The 19,487-nt window shown below is 35.2% G+C and overlaps 1 protein-coding gene across 1 annotated transcript in view; it reads left to right on the top strand.

Annotated features, from left to right (window-relative positions):
- Window positions 1-948: 948 nt before the first annotated feature.
- The window catches only part of pgm5 (phosphoglucomutase 5), a 43,703-nt gene continuing 25,164 nt past the window's right edge, over window positions 949-19,487 (top strand). The window contains exons 1-6 of the mRNA XM_073819084.1: window positions 949-1,593; window positions 6,382-6,544; window positions 9,190-9,336; window positions 9,439-9,564; window positions 9,649-9,839; window positions 10,670-10,824. Of these exons, the coding sequence (XP_073675185.1) occupies window positions 1,336-1,593; window positions 6,382-6,544; window positions 9,190-9,336; window positions 9,439-9,564; window positions 9,649-9,839; window positions 10,670-10,824 (1,040 nt within the window). The 5' untranslated portion in view covers window positions 949-1,335. The remainder of the gene's footprint in view (window positions 1,594-6,381; window positions 6,545-9,189; window positions 9,337-9,438; window positions 9,565-9,648; window positions 9,840-10,669; window positions 10,825-19,487) is intronic.

The raw sequence follows: 19,487 nt of genomic DNA, 5'->3' as shown, positions 1-19,487 counted from the left end.
TATTTATTTATTCATTCATTCATTCATTCATTCATTCATTAAACCATTAATTTACTCATTCCTAAATATTTTCTGATGTATATAATTAAATAATTATTTATTTATTTAGTTAGTTATAATTAAATTTGATAGATTTTCTAATCTGTAATCAAAAATGTACCTTTTTTTTTTTTTTGCTTTACTAAAAAATTAGATAATTTGATTATCTAACAAACAAATAAATAGGCCTATAGGGTATTTTTGATTACAGATAAGTCTGTAATCAAAAATACCCTATAGGCCTATTTATTTGTTTCTTTGTTTATAATTTTCTAAAAAATATGGTAGATTTTCTGATCTATATAATACAAATGTATTTATTTATTTATGAACGTTATAGAGTGATTATAGTAAACCAGTAAACATGTAACATGTACAGTAAAACCATAGTAAATTTTCGTAGGGGTTGTTTGAATGAATATCACTGTGGTTTGATTGTGTCCACTTGTTTACTCAAGAGCTAGCCTATTACAAAATATAACGAATTTAGTTTGAACTAAATGAGTGTCATTTCGGAGGTTTTGAATTCGAAGATGATTGAAACCAAAACAAACCCAAGAGAAAACACTTTTGTATAACTTGACTTTTGTATAGGCCTAACTGACATAGATCTGGCGGCTAACTGAAAGTTACTTCTGTGCCAACACGGTCTCTCCTGTTTTTGGCATTGGAAATTTGGTCAGCTTGTTATTTATCTATTTGATTCTTGTCTTGTTCCGTGTTAAATAACTTCATGGATGTTATGACATTTCTGTCTGCGATCCAGCGTGCGTCAGATGAGTGCTGCTGTCCACCTTGGCGCTTCATGAATCTCCGTTGCGCCACGGACAGTAGAGGCGTTCGATTACACAGCAGCACACTGTCACTATTCGTTCCCCCACATCATGGGCTATTTTTGGACAGTGCGTTAGCTCATTATATAGAGTTTTCTCCCCTCCCTGCCTTTTGGCAAGCAAACGTACGCGTGACAGCTCGGGAGAAGAGTGTCGGTGAGCATAAGACCTCATCTGGGAATATTTCTTTACTTTTTACACCCATTTATTCTGTATTTGTAGCCCTACTTTCCAGTTTGTCCCGGTGCGATGAGAAGACAGCTGTCGTACACTAGTTTTCCAAAGAAGCGTCACGGGACGCGTCTGGAATAATCCAGTCGGACAGAAGCGCACTGCGCTGTGGCGCACCCTGACTCCGTGATCCTCCTCTGCTTATTTTAACGATATTTTGAACACTGTATCACACTTAATTCAACTCTTGACAAGCTAACTTTTTTAGGATCCCGAAGCGTTCCAGAAGATCATGGAAACTAACCCTATACCCATTTTGACTATCCAAACTACCCCCTTCGACGACCAGAGACCAGGGACAAATGGGCTGCGAAAGAAGACAGCGGTTTTCGAAAGTAAAAAGAACTATCTTCAAAATTACGTCCAAAGTTTGCTGTCCTCCATCGACTTGAGGGATCGTCAGGGATGCACTATGGTGGTGGGCAGCGATGGAAGATATTTCAGCCGGGCTGCAACTGAAGTCATCGTTCAAATGGCAGCTGCCAACGGGGTGAGATGGTGTTAATATTTCTGTGGAGCAAAAATCTCATGCATGTCCTTCTAGTTCGCTAATTTAATAAGTGTTCCGGTAGCGTTTTATAACACAATTATTGGGTTTTCTGATCTAAATCATCAAAATATTACATACCAGTTAGTCTTATTTAGTTATTTTTTATTTATGAAAAGTTACAGATATTGTAATCTGTATAGTAAAATGCATAATTTATTTATTTATTTATTTATTTATTTATTTATTTATAAATAATTTCCTAAGAAATAATATAGGTTTCCTTATCTATAATAAAAATGCACTATTTATTTATGCATATATTTATTTATTTATGCATTTTGTGGTCTATTTACTTATTTATTTGTACATGTTATAGATTTTCTAATTTGTACAACAAAAATGCATTATTTATTTATTTAATTATTCGCTAAGAAAGTTTATAGATTTTCTTATCTATAATCAAAAATGCATTGTTTATTTTTTTTGTTTGTTTGTTTAAATTTTCCTAAAAATATATTTTCTGATCTAATAATAAATTATTATTGTATTAAAAAAAAAATATATATATATATATATATGTATATTTATAGATTTTCTAATTAGTATAATAAAATTGCATTATTCGTTTATAATTTCCTAAGAAATTTAAGAGATTTTTTAAAATCTCTATTCAAAAAAATCATTATTTATTTATTTACTTACAAAAAATATGACAGATCTTCTGATCTATATAATTAAAAAATATTTAATTTATTTATAAATGTTAGAGATTTTTCCATTTGTATAACAAAATTGCATTATTATTTATTTATTTACAAAAATATGATATATTTTCTTATCTATATCAAAAATGAATTATTTATTTATTTATTTATTTATAGATTTTCTCATTTGTATAACAAAATGCATTGTTTATATATTTATTTATTTGCTAAGAAATTTTATACAATTTCTTCTATTTATGTTTGTTTGTTTGTTTATAATTAAAATATATTTTTGATCTATATAATAAAAATGTATTTATTTATTTTATTGATTTTCTAAATAGTATAATACAAATGCAATATTCATTTATTCATAATTTCCTAAGAAATGTAATAATTTTTTTTTATCTATAATCAAAAATTCACTTAAAAAAAGTATTTACTTACTGAAAATTGGATAGATTTTCTGATCTATATAATAAAAAATTTATTTATTTATTAATGTTATAGTTTTACCAATTAGTAAATAAACATGCATTATTTATTGTATTTATTTATAATTTCCTAAGATATTTTATAGATTTACTTACTTATAATCAAAAATGCACTATTTATTTATTTATCATTTTCTAAAATTATGATAATGATTATATTATTTGCTTATAAATATGATAGATTTTCTAATTATTATATTATTAAACTGCATTATTTGTTTATTTATAATTTCCTATGACTATTCATAGATTTTCTGCTCTATAATTAAAAATTCACTATTTATTTATTTAGTTATGTTTTTTTGTTTTTTTTTACTAAAATTATGACTTTTATGAAATTATAAAATGTTTGATCTATATAATTAAAACAATATTTGTTTGTTTGTTTGTTTACTTATTTAATTACATACCTACCTACCTATTGGTGTATTCATTCTTGTTTTTTTATTATTGTTATTCATCTGTTTTATTGTTTTTATTGTTATTATCATTTCACGTCTTTGAAAACGCACAAGCTTTATACCATGATTTGTTGTATGTCTGAAGGGCATGTTTAGTTTCATGATTTAAATAACATTACATGGATTTATAGCAAAAATGGTCATATCTGTTTTTATTCAAGACTATCTGAATTTTGATATCCCAAACAGCAGAGCATTTTCTTGGAAAACCTAAGAAGCAACAAACTGTGCATGTAATGAGAGAACGGCTCAGCTAAATCTCTGTACTGGCCTGGCCAAATGTATCCTGTCTTATCTGTTGTGCCATCCCTCCCCTGTACACTCTTCCTGGAGCGCCGCTGCTTCCCTTGTTTTGACCTCTCATGTTCATGTCAGAGCTATGGGGAAACCCAGAACATACGGCCATGGGCCAAAATGCTTAATCAACTCAGTCCATCAACATTTCTAGTATTGTATTGTGCCTCTAATGAAGATATAATGTTTGGTTTAGTCTGAGCATAAAGCCAAGTGATTGTTTATCATGCACTAAATTCTTTTATTTCATTCACATTATAAAATACAGCCACACCATCCCTCCCTCCCTAATTCTCCTCCTTTGTATCAGTGACATTCTTTCATACAAGCTCGGTAGCTCTCAGAGGGATGATATACCGAGGCTGTGTATCCAAAAGCAGAACCTTATATGGATAAGCTGCTCAAACAGTGCTGGGAATACAGTTCACACTCAAGTAAAAGCGATGGCTAAGCAAAGCATCAACCTAGTGAGGAATTTAATTGGCATATTACTAAAAAAAAAGGGGGTCAGTGCACTTGTTCATCATTTTAAAAGCCTGAGTGAGAGATGCCAAATAACTCACTATTAATAGAAAGTGGCTGATCTTGTAAAGCTTAATGAGTCACAAAGTTGCTGAGATGTCTGGGCTGCTGTCTTGTGAGCTAGAAGGAAAGTATCTGTCAATAATCTGAATGCTTGACAAAGGAGGTTGCAATTTATGGCAGATGGATAAGTCTCCTTTAGAAATTGCTAGTGTGTGTTGCAAGTAAAGAGCCCTGCACACGTCTGTTTGGTTTTGTCCCTGAGTCAGCTTGTCACTCCTACAGGAATGAGCTACCAGACCGATGTAGCTGTTGATCTGGTATGCAGCAGTAGCCATGACTGGCGCCTCTGAAGGGTGCAGGTTTAAAGCCCACTGTATAATGTTATGATAACCCTTGCATGACAGGTGAAGGTCTGGAAGCAAAGAGCCCATTTGGGATCTTAAAGGAGACCTATTATGCCCCTTTTTACAATATGTGAGTTAAATCTCAGGTGTCCCCAGAATGTGTCTGTGATGTCTCAGCTTAAAATACCCCACAGATAATTTACTGTATCATTTTGAAAATGCCTATTTTGAGTGGAAGCAGAAACACACTGTTTTCGTGCATGGCTCTTTAAATGCAAATGAGCTGCTGCTCCCTGCCCCCTTTTCCAGAATAGGGCTGTGCCTTTACAGCTCCTACCTCAGATGTTATGCCAAAAAACATCTGTTTGGTTTTTATTATCATGTCTATCACGCTGAAATCAAGTTTCAAAGCAATATTAGTTTAAACGTCTGATATAGGGTGTTCTGAGCGCACACATCCAAAGCGAGTACTAACTAAGTACTAAGTTCTCTTTCATGTCTTATTGCGCTTAAACGGTCAAATACACACAAGGTTATGTTAAAAAACAAACATGAGTTACAAAAACAGTTGGTTATGTCTGTGAAGGTAAACAGCTGGAAAAGAAGTCACATGTTTATATTAGATCCGTGTGGCAGTAGTGTAATATACAGTAAATAAATCAATAAATCCGCTGCTCTCTTGTCTCCTCTGAGGCTGGGACTCTAAATAGTTTAGTGCTCATCTGTGCAATAACAGACAGAACAGTTAGCATGCTTTGCTCAAACTTTGTCCATGCCGTTAGAACTGGTACACCGTTGTTGCTTACGAAAAATAAACAGGCGGCGCTGTGGGTGGAAAGGTGCAGATTAAAGGAACACTCCACTTTTTTTGGAAATAGGCTCATTCTCCAACTCCTCCCGAGTTAATAAGTTTATTTTTACCGTTTTGAAATCCATTCAGCCGTTCTCCTGTTCTGGCGATATCACTTTTAGCATAGCTTAGCATAGATCATTGAATCCTATGAGACCAATAGCATCGAGTTCAAAAATGACCAATGAGTTTCGATATTTGTCCTATTTAAGGTGTACTAAGACCGGCGGAAAATGTAAAGCTGCGATTTTCTAGGCCGATAAGATTAGGAACTACACTCCCATTCCGACGTAACAGTCAAGGAAGTTTGCTGCCGTAACATGGCCGAAGCAGGTGCAGTAATATCACGCAGAACATCGCAGCACAACGTGACCAACTGCATGCACAGGGAGCGTTCCTCGTTGGAAGTTACCTAGCTGGGAACTAATTTGTGTAGTGTAGTTCACATCTTTACACTTTCCGCCGGTCTTAGTACACGATATAATTACAGAAGAGTCAAGTTTTAAATAGGACAAATATCGAAACTCGTTGGTCATTTTTAAACGCGATGCTATATTGGTCTCATAGGATTCAATGATCTTTGCTAAGCTATGCTAAAAGTGATATCGCTAGAACAGGAGAACGGCTGAATGGGTTTAAAAACAATAAAACTCAACTTATTAACTCGGGGGGAGTTGGAGAATGAGCCTATTTCAAAAAAAGTGAAGTGCTCCTTTAAGGGGCGCTAATATTATAATAAGATCCCAATTCTACATCACAGGGGAGCAAATCTGAAAAAGGCTTATCAAAAAATTTGACTGGGTTGATATTTTTCACAATTTCTGGGTTGGAAGATGCACCGGGGACCCGATTATAGCACTTAAACATTGAAAAAGTCAGATTTTCATGATACCTTTAAGTATAGATGTGCACTTTTACATTTGTTGTTTCAAACCTGTATGACTTACTTTCTTCTGTGGAGCACAAATAAAGATACTTTGAGAAGCACTTCAACTTTTTTAGTTCATTCAATGAAAGTCAGAGTCCAAAGCAACACTGGACATTGGATTTTCAATGTATTGAAAAAACTGAGATAAATCAAACTTCACACCAATGAAACCAAAATTTTAATTTCAGATTGGACGTCTGGTTATTGGACACAACGGGATCCTGTCCACTCCAGCAGTATCCTGTATCATCAGGAAGATAAAAGCCATTGGTGGGATCATCCTCACTGCAAGCCACAGTCCAGGAGGCCCAGGAGGAGACTTTGGGATCAAATTTAATGTCGCTAATGGAGGTAAGAACATTAGAAAGTAATAGTGACACACTGTATGCGTGCACCTCCAGAATGATAATAATAACATACTACTTTTAGTGTGTTATATATAATATCAGCCTCTAAGGGAATTGCTGTGGCAATGAAGTTATGACCTCAGGTTAACACTACATTTGTGTAAGCTGTCATGAAGTATTATTTATAGAAAACACAGTGAAACCTAAATGGAATAATGTTGTAGAGCTTGAATCTCACAGTAAAATATCTTATATTTAAAATATCTGTATTTATATCTATGTACAGTTGAAGTCAAAAGTTTACATACACCTTGCAGAATCTGCAAAATGTTAATTATTTAATCAAAATAAAAAGAATCATACAAAATACATGTTTTGTTTTAGTACTGACCTGAATAAAATATTTAACATGAAATACATTTACGTATACAACTGAGGGGATTCATATGCAACTATTACAGAAGGTTCAAACGCTCACTGATGCTTCAGAAGGAAACACGATGCATTAAGAGCCAGGGGTGTAAACTTTTGCACAGAATAAGGATGTGTACTCTTTTTTTATTATTTAGCATAAATATCATATTTATTTCATTTAGGACTGCCCTTCAGAGGCTGCAGAAGATACTTACATGTTCCCCAGAAGAACAAATAAGTTAAATTTACCCTGATCTTTAAATTCAAAACGTTTTCACCCACTGGCTTTTAATGCATCGTGTTTCCTTGTGGAGCATCAGTGAGTGTTTGAACCTTCTGTAATAGTTCCATATGAGTCCCTCACTTGTCATCAGTGTGAACAGATGGATCTCTATACAGTCATTGTTGGAAAGGGTTCAAGTACACAAAAATGCTGGAAAACCAAATAATTTGTGGGACCTGAAGGATTTTTCTGAAGAACCACAGAGAGTTTAAATCATATGACAAACAAGGGACTCATGAACAACTATCACTAAACACAAAAACACATCTGTGGATCATTCAAGTGTATGTAAACTTTTGAACAGGGTCATTTTTATAAATTCAACTATTCTCTTGTGGACTATATGCAAATGTTTTTAAAGTGAAATATCTTATTCAGTTCAATACTAAGTAAAAATAACATGCATTTTGTATGATCCCTCTTTTTTTGTAAAATAATTAACATTTGCAGATTCTGCAAGGTGTATGTAAACTTTTGACCTCAACTGTACACACACGTGTATGTGTCAAAATGCCCTATTTGCATATATCCTCATAAACACAGTAATTTAGGTCTTAAGTGAAAGCAAACAGCTAAGAACGAAAAAGCATTTGTAACAGTATATTGGATCTGGGTGGCTCTTAAAGTGACAGCAGTTTAATATTCCTGCTGTCTGTCATACATGTTTATAAAACAACAACAGAGAGAAAATCTCTCACTGCTCTTGACTAAATGCTCTTGACTTTTGTAACTTTATTTAATTAATATATATTTAATTTACACAGCAAAGAATGTGCAGTGTTTATACATTTGATAACTTTAAACAGTGTACAGTGCCTTGCGAAATTATTCATACCCCTTTATTTTTTTCACATTTTGTTATGTTGCTGCCTTGTGTTAAACTACTTTAAATTACTTTTTTCCCCACATCAATCTACACTCCATACACCATAATGGCAAAGCAAAAAATAGGTTTTTAACATTTGTGCAAATTTATTAAAAATAAAAAACTGAAAAGATCATCGTTGCATAAGTATTCATACCCTTTTCTTGAAATTTAGCTCAGGAGCATTCATATTGCTTCTAGATGTTACTACACTTCGAGTGGAGTTAAACTGTGGCAAATTCATTTGAATGAGTATGATTTAGAAAGGCACACACCTCTCAGAAAAGGTCTAACAGCTGAAAATGCATATCAGAGCAAAAACCAAGTCCTGAGGTCAAGAGAACTGCCTGTAGAGCTCAGTGACAGACGTGTGTTAAGGCAATGATCTAGGGAAGAGTTCAGAAACAAATCTGCTGCATTGAAGGTTCACAGAAGCATGTAGCCTCCATTATCCATAATGGAAGATGATTGGAACAACTAGGACTCTAGAAAATGTCTGCCAGCCCCCATCCAAGCTGACAGAGCTTGAGAGGTGAAAAGGTGAGGCAAACAATGGCAGATAATTGCCAAATGCAGATGTGCAAAGCTTGTCACATCATACCCAAAAAGACTTGAGGCTGTAAAGGTGCTTCAACTATGTACTGAGTTAAGGGTATGAATACTTATGCAATGTACTTATTTCAGTGTTTTATTTTTAATACATTTGTAAAATTTGCAAATCTGGTTTTTGCTTTGTCATTATTATGGTGTATGGAGTGTAAATTGATGTGGGGAAAAACTAATTTAAAGCAGTTTAACATAATGCTGCAACAAAACAAAATGTGAAAAAAATGAAGGGGTATGAATACTTTTGCAAGGCACTGCATGTAGCATTTCTTTTCTATGGTTTAAAATGGTTGATATCATAAAGACCTTGTTTAATGCAAAATGAACTATATTGTGATATATATCGTTACCATTAAATAAAATTACTCATATTGTAATGTAAGATTTTGGTAATATCGTGCACCCTTAGATGTAACTTGTTGGCTTTTTTTTAAATATTAGAGACATTTCGTTGAAATCTGTCATTGTTTCCTGTTTACAGGACCATCTCCAGACACAGTGATGGAGAGGATCCATCAGGTGAGTCGCACACTAGAGGAATACGCCATCTGCCCTGACCTCCACATCGACCTGTCCCGCCTTGGCCGTCATGACTTTGACTTAGAGAACAAGTTTAAGCCCTTCAGAGGTGAAGCGTTTAAACTCATTCCAGTGTTTTCATACGTTATTGTCACAAACTTCAGTTTACACTCATATACTGAGCTTAAAATGTTCTTTCTCCATTATTCAGTTGAGATTGTGGATTCAGTCGAGATCTATCTAAACATGCTGAGGGGAATTTTCGACTTTGGTGCGATCAAAAGCTTGCTGACAGGTCCAAATCAGCTGAAGATCCGAATAGATGCCATGAATGGAGGTAAACTCTGGTAGACTGTTGTAAATATTTATACGCAGATTTATATTGGCTTGTAGAGTCATATCTTCATGTCATCTGTTTCAGTAATGGGACCATATGTCAGAAGAATCTTATGTGATGAGCTCGGGGCTCCAGCTAATTCTGCTGTTAACTGTGTCCCTCTGGAGGACTTTGGAGGCCAACATCCCAACCCTAACCCTGCATTCGCTGCAGCTCTGGTGGACTCCATGAAGGGGGGAGAGTTTGGCTTTGGGGCTGCTTTTGATGCAGATGGGGTGCTTATGTCTCTTATGATCTAATAATCATTTACAAATTACACAAACACAGATCAAGCAGAAAGCATAATAATCAAGGCTGTTGAAATTATTGCTGTATTATTTACAGCTGCAGGGTTTGTTTTGATTGAGGTTCTTATTATTATTTATCTTTTTTTTATCTCGATTTCTTAATATCACAAACAAGTGAGAAACAGGAATTGTTTTTCATACTGTTGAGAAAACAACAAATATGCTAACATTCAAAAGTTTGGGCTTAGTAAGATTTTTAATGCTTTTGAAAGAAGTCTCATTTAAGAAATAATATTACAGATTTAAAAACATGCTTTCTATTTTGCTATATTTTAAAATGTAATTTATTCCTGTGAGAGCAAAGCCAAATTTTTTGTAGCCGTTACTTCAGTGTTCAGAAATCATCCTAATATGCTGATTTGGTGCTCAGGAAAGATTTCAGATTATTATCAATGTTAAAAAAAAAAAAGTTGTTTTGCATAATAGTTTTGTGGATTTCACTTTTTGATGAATAGAAAGATCAAGAGAACAGCATTTATTTGAAATATAATTTTTTGTAACAATGTTTTAGTCATTTTAATACATCCTTGCTCAATAAAAAAATTGATTTATTTCCAAAAATCTTACTCACCATAAACTTTTAAGCAGTAATGTATATATTCCTCATCATTTTCAATCAATCAATGATGTGAAGAATCAATCAGTGAAGAAGAAATGAACATATATTTTAGATAAAATATCACAGAGATGCTTGTTTAACCAGTTTAGATGACAGAACTAACTGTTGTATAATCTTGGATATATTGTTTTATGTTTAGGATCGGTACATGATTATGGGTGAGAGTGGATTCTTTGTGAGCCCGTCAGATTCACTGGCAATGATGGCTGCAAACCTCTCCTGCATCCCTTACTTCAGTCAGAGAGGAATCAGAGGTTTTGCCCGCAGTATGCCAACCAGCACAGCCATTGACAGGTAAGAAAATCTGATAATTTAGGCCTAACTGTGAAAAAAATAAATCTATCTTTATCTAAAGAAAATTAAATGTAGGTGTTATATTTTTTGAGTACAAAAGTATCATTCGGGTGGTACTCCAGGTACTAAAATGTGACCCTGGGTTAGGGTTTAGGTTATTTATTAAAATTGAGATTTACTGAATAAATAAGCTTTCCACTGATGTATGGTTTGTTAGGATAGGACAATATTTGGCCGAGATACAACTATTTGAAAATCTGAAACTGCATAAAAAGTCTAAATATTGAGAAAATCGCCTTTAAAGTTGTCTAAATTAAGTTCTTAGCAATGAATATTATAATCTAAAATTACGTTTTGATGTATTTACTTTACTTAATATCCTAATGATTTTTGGCATAAAAGAAAAATCGATCATTTTGCCCCATACAATGTATTGTTGGCTATTGCTACAAATATACCCATGCTACTTAGTTTTTTACCCATAGTTTTGTGGTCCAGGGTCACATATGTACACTTTAGGTAATATCTATACTTTTAAACTACTAATAGCTTCCATGTAAGGATACATAAAGATGTACCTTTTAGTTTTTGTACCTTAGGGTACCACACAAAAGTGAGTTTTTGTACAGTTTTTTCCCCCTTTTTTACTGATAGTGTGTACCACGCTCTCAGCATGAAATGCCGTTATTCGCAGACATGCTGCAGGCCTTGCTGAAATTTAACAGGTCATCACTAAAAGTTACTCAAACCACTATGTCTGATAAAAAAAAAAGCTCATTAACCTCCCTTTAGAATGACCATATGTTAACTTTAATTTCAGTTTGACAGTTGTACAGTCATGAAAATGAATTATGTAGTGTACATACTGTACGACTGCCAAAAAACTTGGTTCTGCTTAAAGTGATTTCACATGGTGTGCAACAATTTCTTTTTTGACTGTCACATTTTTGTCACAATGAAGGGTTCACGAAAAAAAGAAAAATATTATGATTAGTTACTCACCCTTATGTCGTTCCAAACTTGTAAGGCCTTTGTTCATCTTTGAAACACAAATTAAGATATTTGTGATGAAATCCAAGAGCTTTCTGACGCTGCATAGACAGCAATGTGGTAGTGGTATTCTCACATCATAGTACTCTGGATAATGGTGGAGGAATTGTTGAATAAAGTCATTATCTTTGCTTTCTTTGTGCACAAAAAGTCTCATAGCTTTGTAAAATTACAGTTGAACCACTGATGTCCCATGGACCATTTTAACCTTGTCCTTACTAAGTTTTTGGGTCTGGGAACATTTCTGAGGGTCAGAAAACTCTCTTAAATATCCTAATTTGTGTTCCGAAGATGAACAAAGGTCTTACGAGTTTGGAACGACATGAGGGAGACTAATTAATGACAGAATTTTCATTTTTGTGTGATTATCCCTTTAAGAATCAGTGACATTTTCCCTTAACATACTGTAAAAGTTCAGGGCTGTTTAAATAAAAGCCAGTCAACTCTCAGAATAATTGATAAACTTATGTTCAGGGAGGACATCATCCATCATGATCTTTCCACTCTCTCACAATTAGTTTTCCGCTTCTCGTTCTGTCCGGTGCAAGACACTGAGCGGTAAAAGCATTAGTGATGGGGCCAGAGGTTATAGCATGGAGACTCACTCCCTAAGAATAACAGTGTTAGCTCAACCCTGCGCTCCTGCAGACACCATTCACCCCACTATAAATAACTTTCAGGGTGCATCATGCTAAAGACCTGCCTGCTTTGAGACAGGGTCTTCTATGAGAAATAAATAGTGATTTTGTACAATTAGATGACATTTGTTAAATGTAAACCCTTTTTGCTATCCAATGCAATTCGGAGCTTATTTTGTGGCTGTGTGCTGCTCAAAACATTGCCTAGTCTGACATGGCAACAGCTCAACCAATGGTGTGAGTTGAGGGCGGGGCTGGCTGTTTTGCTGACCAATGAGGAATAGGGAGTGTTCAGAAAAAAACCTGTCTGAATACAGTGCTATTTGAGATTAGCCTACAAAATTCTGTCTAAGATTCGAATTTTCTTTATTTATTTTTAAGCTATTTTTGCATTTAATTAGGTTTCTGGCATGTCTGCTATGGAAGAGTGGGGAGAGGTGAGCCGTAGCTCATTATCATTTAAAGAGTCATGCACTGAAACAAGTCGCTGTGGACAGAGCTGTTTTTGACAAGGTAAAAATGGTGTTGTTTTACACAACTGCGAGGAATTTTAAACAAAGTATGTTACAGACATTTCATGACCCTAAAGAATCATTCCAACTGGAAAATGGGCATCCAATGTCCTTTTAAAAACAGTCAGAAAATGCATACTGTGTCAACCGAATTAGGTCTCATTTCCTCCCATCAATATTGTTTTTGTTCTGTGACTCATTATTCACTTCCTAGATACTTTGCAAGGTTGATTCAATGTCAGAAACAGTGTGTCAATGAGAATTTAACTTCTGGTGTGGCTAAGATAAAGAAAGAGAAGTCGAGTCTGCGTTTGGCCTTAAGTTATACCCTATGAAGTATAGCCATAGCTAAACAAAGTGTCATGTTTTCCATTCTGTAAATGATAGTTAAGTAAGTATGGGTCCTCCCAGCCTAGAAGCAGTTCTAGGTTGTTCCCTTTCACAGTCTCCTTTACATTGAAGCCACCCTTCAAATCTGATCTGCTACCTTCAAGGCTAAAGGTGCGGTTACATTAGACTTTTTGTTCCATTCAATTCCAAATTTATAAATCTTTATATCTAGTTTAATGGATGTACCATTATCATTGTAGAAACGTGATGTGACTAGAAAGAATGAATTAAAAATTACAAATAGAGATGCACCGATTGATCGGCTGGTGATTGGAATCGGCCGATTTTCGCATGATCGGCCCGGATCGGTGACCGGCCAGTCAGTTTCTCCTCTTGCTGATTCCTAGCCGATCCCTTTATTGCCAGCGGCGCATGCAATTACGTCACAGCCGCGCACTCACAGTCACATGTAAACATGTCTTTGGTGTGAGTGAAGATGACACAAAGATCGCAGTTTGTAACATTTATAAGGCCAAAATACAACGTGAGGGAACAACCACGAACCACGAGCTTGTTTAGCTTGGCTGGACATGTGGTAGATCGCGCCCCCGCTCTGCATATTTTGCATTGCTGCGTCCCAATTCGCATACTATCCGTCCTAAATAGTATTCGAAAATAGAATTAGTATGTCCCAAATCGTAGTACGTTTAAAAAAGTATTCCAAAGATTCCCGGATGGTCTACTACTTAACTCCGATCAATGCACACTCTAACGGCTAATATTGCCCACAACACATTGCGCGGTGAACGAGGATTCGATTAGAACTACAAACACGCATAAAATGTGTTAAAAAACTACAAACATGGAGAATATGCGCGACCAACGGACAGGTAGAGAAAGGGGTTTGTTTGAGTGATAAATAATCAGCGTGTAACCTGATAAAAAATATTTTTTTAAATGTTATCCTCGTTATATTTCATGTGCAGCAACATTATGAACTTTTATAATGATAGGTTTGGTCATTAACGTTTAAATGCATAATTATGCAAACACCAGCAGAGTTCTCGGCATGAAAGACTCCTGAAAGAACGTGCCTCTTCATTTCTCTCTAATAAGGTTGGAAATCAAATTAAACGAAATGTAGATAATGTTAACTGTGATGATTGACAGGGCATTTTAAACAGTGACAGGATTCAGGTAACTAAGCAACAGCATCCGTTAAAGACAGTTATGACGAAGTAGTATGTCCCGAAGCTTGCCTACTATTCTGCTACATTCTCAAAAGTATGTACTTTTTCTTCACAAAAAGAGTACATACTTTTAGGGCGTAGTATAAGTAGGCGAATTGGGACACAGCACATGTCTCTGTTAGTTAACACACCTGATTCAGATAACCCGCTCATTAGAAGTGAGCTCCATGAATGAACTGTGTTCCGATTGACATGGTCCCTGCCCAGTGTTCATTGCTCCCTACTCCCTTAGCAGGGGAAATCCGTTGACGTTTACTACACTTTCGTTCATTCACATATTTGCGCTGCACCACCGCATACAGCCTCTTCACACACTAATAATAGTTCAAAGCCAGCATATATGTTCCATTTGAAGGTAATTAAAGCGTGCGCGACGTGAATTTAATTTGTATTTATTTACAGATGCATTTATGTTACACTTCTCTGGTAAATATCATCTGTGTGTGAAGACGCTGTATGCGGTGGCGTAGCGCAAATATGTGAATGAATGTTTCGAAGTGTAGTAACGTTACCGCTGGATTAACTGGTGACAAGACAGAAATGCTTCTCTTTATCAAGGAAAATTTGCCATTAATGCTCAAGTAATAGCATTTAGTACTAGCATTGTTATTTCTACTTGTTTGAAGACACAGTGCACTTTTTGTTATTAAAGTTATTGTTGTGAGATGATCCTGTAATTAAAAAAAAAAATCCATATGAAAATCATTGAAGAAAAGTAGATTTTTGTATGCCTGCTTTGTTACTTATATTTTATTTCTAATGTTTTAAAGGCTCAGCGCACTATATTTTGTTAAAGTTATTTTAATATGAGAAGATGCTGTAATGTTTATACATTTCTTTTATTTTAAAATAAAAAAAATACATTAAGGACAAGATTTTTGCTAGTATAACTATATATTATGTTAGTTACAGGAACTAGTTTTATACCTTTTTCGAAGGCACAAAGCATTTTATTTTGTTGTTAAAGTTATTTTGTTGTAAGAAGATCCTATAATGTTTAAAAATGTATTTTATTATAAAATAAATTTAATTAAAGAAAATATTTATGTATAGGCCTATGCTTTCATTACAGTTCTTAAAAAAATAAAATCGGAATCGGCAAAAATCGGAATCGGCAGGTCACACTTACTGAAAAATCGGAATCGGTATCGGCCAAGAAAATTGCAATTGGTGCATCTCTAATTACAAACCAATCAGTAATGTTTTGCCATGTATGCCATCACCATATTATTCTCCAGCAAAGGTGCTTATGAATTAATTGTCATCTAAATGTTTATGACAGTATATAAATTATTATAAATATTAAAGGAACCGTATGTAGGATTGTGGCCAACACTGGTACTGCAATCACTTTCAAAATACTGTAGAACGGTGTTTCCCCTCCCGCTCCCCCCTGACTCGAGGTTGCCAGCTAAGCTGTAGGAATAGGCTGCTACAAGGAGCTTCCAACGGCAAGTGACGAGTCCTACACAGTAATTTGTTTTTCTTCTGTTAATTATGTTTATGCTTCACAAGAGATGTTTTGCGAAGTAATTATGTATCGCAAAAATTTACAGATGGCGATTAGCCAAATATTTCGTAAAGATGTACTGTAATACCACATTTCAGTCAGAACATAGATTGTTTTCATACCCTGCTAGTGGTGCGATATAAAGCTTTTTATGAACGCATTTAGCACGGGCGACCGTGGGAAATCCACTGTGTATGGAAGCAAAGTTAGCCAAACATAGATGAATCTTACCTGTTCAGGAGAAAATCAGCAACGTTGGCGTCTGTCTTCAAATTCTTCTCCGTTTTCAGCCGTCTCCATCTTTCAAAGGCATCTCCTATACAAATCCTTGTTTTATTTCAGACTTTGTCACGACGTATTTCGGATTCATAACGAGGTCTTTTAGGTTTCGTAACTTTATACATGTTTTATCCGACACGTTTGTATAGCTGCAGCTGGAACAGAGCTGGCAACCCGGATCACAAAATTCTACTGACTTCGTGATTGGTAGATAGCTGGAGGGTGGAGCCTCAGACCAAAACACAAAATGACAACAATAACATCAGTTGTGGGCTGCAACTTTCACTTTTAAATGACAATATCCTGGCCGGACCACTGTTGTCAGTGTTATAAGTATTTGAAATGAACATGATTTCTTAATGTCTAGTGACATGTCAGGGCCATTTTATGATTAACTGACATAAATTTCTTACATAAGGTTCCTTTAAATCTAGAAATACTATCTTCACAGCTGTTAAAGGAGAAGTTCAGTTCCAGAACGAAATTTTACAGATAATTTATTCACCCCCTTGTCATCCAAGATGTTCATTTCTTTCTTTCTTCAGTCGTAAAGAAATTATGTATTTTGAGGAAAGCATTTCCGGATTTCTCTCCATATAGTGGACTTCTATGGTGCCCCCGAGTTTGAACTTTCAAAATGCAGTTTAAATGCAGCTTCAAAAGGCTCTAAATGATCCCAGCCGAGGTCTTATTTAGCAAAACGATTGGTTATCTTCTTAAAAAATTACAATTTATATACTTTTTAACCTCAAATACTTGTCTTGTCTAGCTCTGCATCAACTCTGTGTATTCCAGTTTATGACCGTTAGTTGAAAGTAGGTCGAAAACTCCCATCTCATTTTCTTCTCCAACTTCAAAATCATACTACATAGCTGTTTTTTTTTTTTTTTGTAAAGAACATTTGATATTCTTTGCATGTTCACTTTGTAAACACTGAATCGGTACTTCTGCAGCGATGTTGAACGATTTTGAAGTTGGAGGAGAAAATGAGATGTGAGTTTTTCAACATACCCCAACTGTCTTGAACCGGAATACACAGAGTCCTCAGAGCTAGACAAGATTAGCATTTGAGGTTATGAGGTATATAAAATGACAATTTTTTGAGAAAATAACGGATCATTTCACTAGATAAGACCCTTCTTCCTCGGCTGGGATTGTTTAGAGCCCTTTGAAGCTGCATTTAACTGCATTTTGGAAGTTCAACCTCAGGGGCACCATAGAAGTCCACTATATGGAGAGAAATCCTAAAATGTTTTCCTCAAAAACATAATTTCTTTATGACTGAGGAAAGAAAGACATGAACATCTTGGATGACAAGGGGGTGAGTAAATTATCTGTAAGTTTTTGTCCTGGAAGTGAAATTCTCCTTTAATAATAATAAACAAATGTTCACACCATATAAATATAATAATTCCCAACACAACTAGAAATAACAACTGAGTCAGGAAAAGAACTGGCCGTATTTAATTAGCTGTTGAAATCAACCATAATTGACACATTCTTGAATTCTTGAATCCTTAAAAGTCATATTTTATGGTTTTGGAGCTGAATGTCTGTGTTCATGAATCTGTAACATTCTGTCCAACTAATCTGAACTGTTTTTCTGAGGCATGAAAGTCTCTTGGGGTGTGAGTTGTTGGAGCGAGGCGTCTCTGTTGCTGTAAACCTTTTTAGGCGACGAGCAAGCTCTAGGCTGTGGCTGTGTTTATACTATGGACCTCTCAGGAGTGTGTGTTTGGTAAGTGGCAGTGGAGATAATCTACTGCTGAGCTGTGTTTGAGTGGAGCGGATCAGTGTCTTTATACTGTGTGTGTGCATGTATGAGTGTGTTTAGGGATGTAAGGATGGAAAGGAAACATCTGCCGTGCTCCCTACACGTGGGAAGGGGAAGAGAGAATGTGTTGCTATCAGTGTGACCATGCACTGAGCATGAACTGATGAAATATGGGAAAATTATACACTGGACAATCAGTCTGACAGTCCTAGTGTGTTTTTTTAACCATATTTTAAAGAGTTAGTTCATCCAAAAATCAAAATTTGTCATTAATTACTCACTTTCATGTTGTTCCAAACCTGTGACACCTTCAATGCATGCTCTTGACATAGCACATGCGCAAGCCTGTGCATGCATCGTGATACTCTCCAGTATGGGAATTAAACCACTGACGTCACATGGACTATTATAACAATGTCCTTACGACCTTTCTGGACCTTACCCATGGTAGTACCCTTGCTGTCTACGGAGGGTCAGAAAGCTCTTGGATTTATTTGTGTTCGGGAGATGAACGAAGGTCTTACAGGTTTGGAACGACATGAGGTTGAGTAATTAATGACTGAATGTTCATTTCATAGTTTGTCTAGAAATGACATTCATCTTTAATGTAAACATCCTGGGACTTTTTGTGCATTAGTAATGGGGATTTGTTTGAAAGTGGCCATTTCTGTAGGTTACATTGTTCCCCCAGTAGGTGGCAACAAAAGACTTTATGAGTTATTTATATAGACTAGAGTCAACTGAGTTAACTGGGCTGCATTTATTCTGGAACCAAACAAACGACTGTCTTTATGAGTAAGTCCTTGAATCATTCCCTGAACTGAATCATTCAACAACACTGATTTATTCAGGAATGAAATAAGTGAGTGCCTTTATAAGTGAGTCATTGAATCATTCACTCAACCAGTTTGGTCAGCAACACTGATTGATTCAGGATGAAATAAGTGACTGTCTTTATGAGTGAGTCTGTTTAATCATTTACTGAATCCATTTGCTGAGCAACACTTTTGTTCAGGAACAAAACATCAGTCAAGGTAGGAAGCATTTTAGACATTTTTTTGATTTTTTTTATAAGATTTGTGAATGAAAACAAGATTAAAGGGCACCTTTTATGCAAAATTCACTTTTACATATAGTTTGAACATAAATGTTTGGCAGTGTGTTTACACAACCAACCTATAATGATAAAAAAATCTACCCACTCCTTTTTTTAATCCCCATAAATCATAAGTAGTGTCTCAGAACAAGCCATTCTCAGAATTGGTCAAATGTGACATCACATTTTACAGGCCCTGCCTATGACTGTTGACAGACACTGCC

The sequence above is a fragment of the Garra rufa genome, chromosome 15 (genome assembly GCF_049309525.1).
Source record: "Garra rufa chromosome 15, GarRuf1.0, whole genome shotgun sequence".
Lineage (NCBI taxonomy): Eukaryota > Metazoa > Chordata > Actinopteri > Cypriniformes > Cyprinidae > Garra > Garra rufa.
Note: the sequence above shows the minus strand (reverse complement) of the source record. Positions and strands in the feature narration are given on the sequence as shown.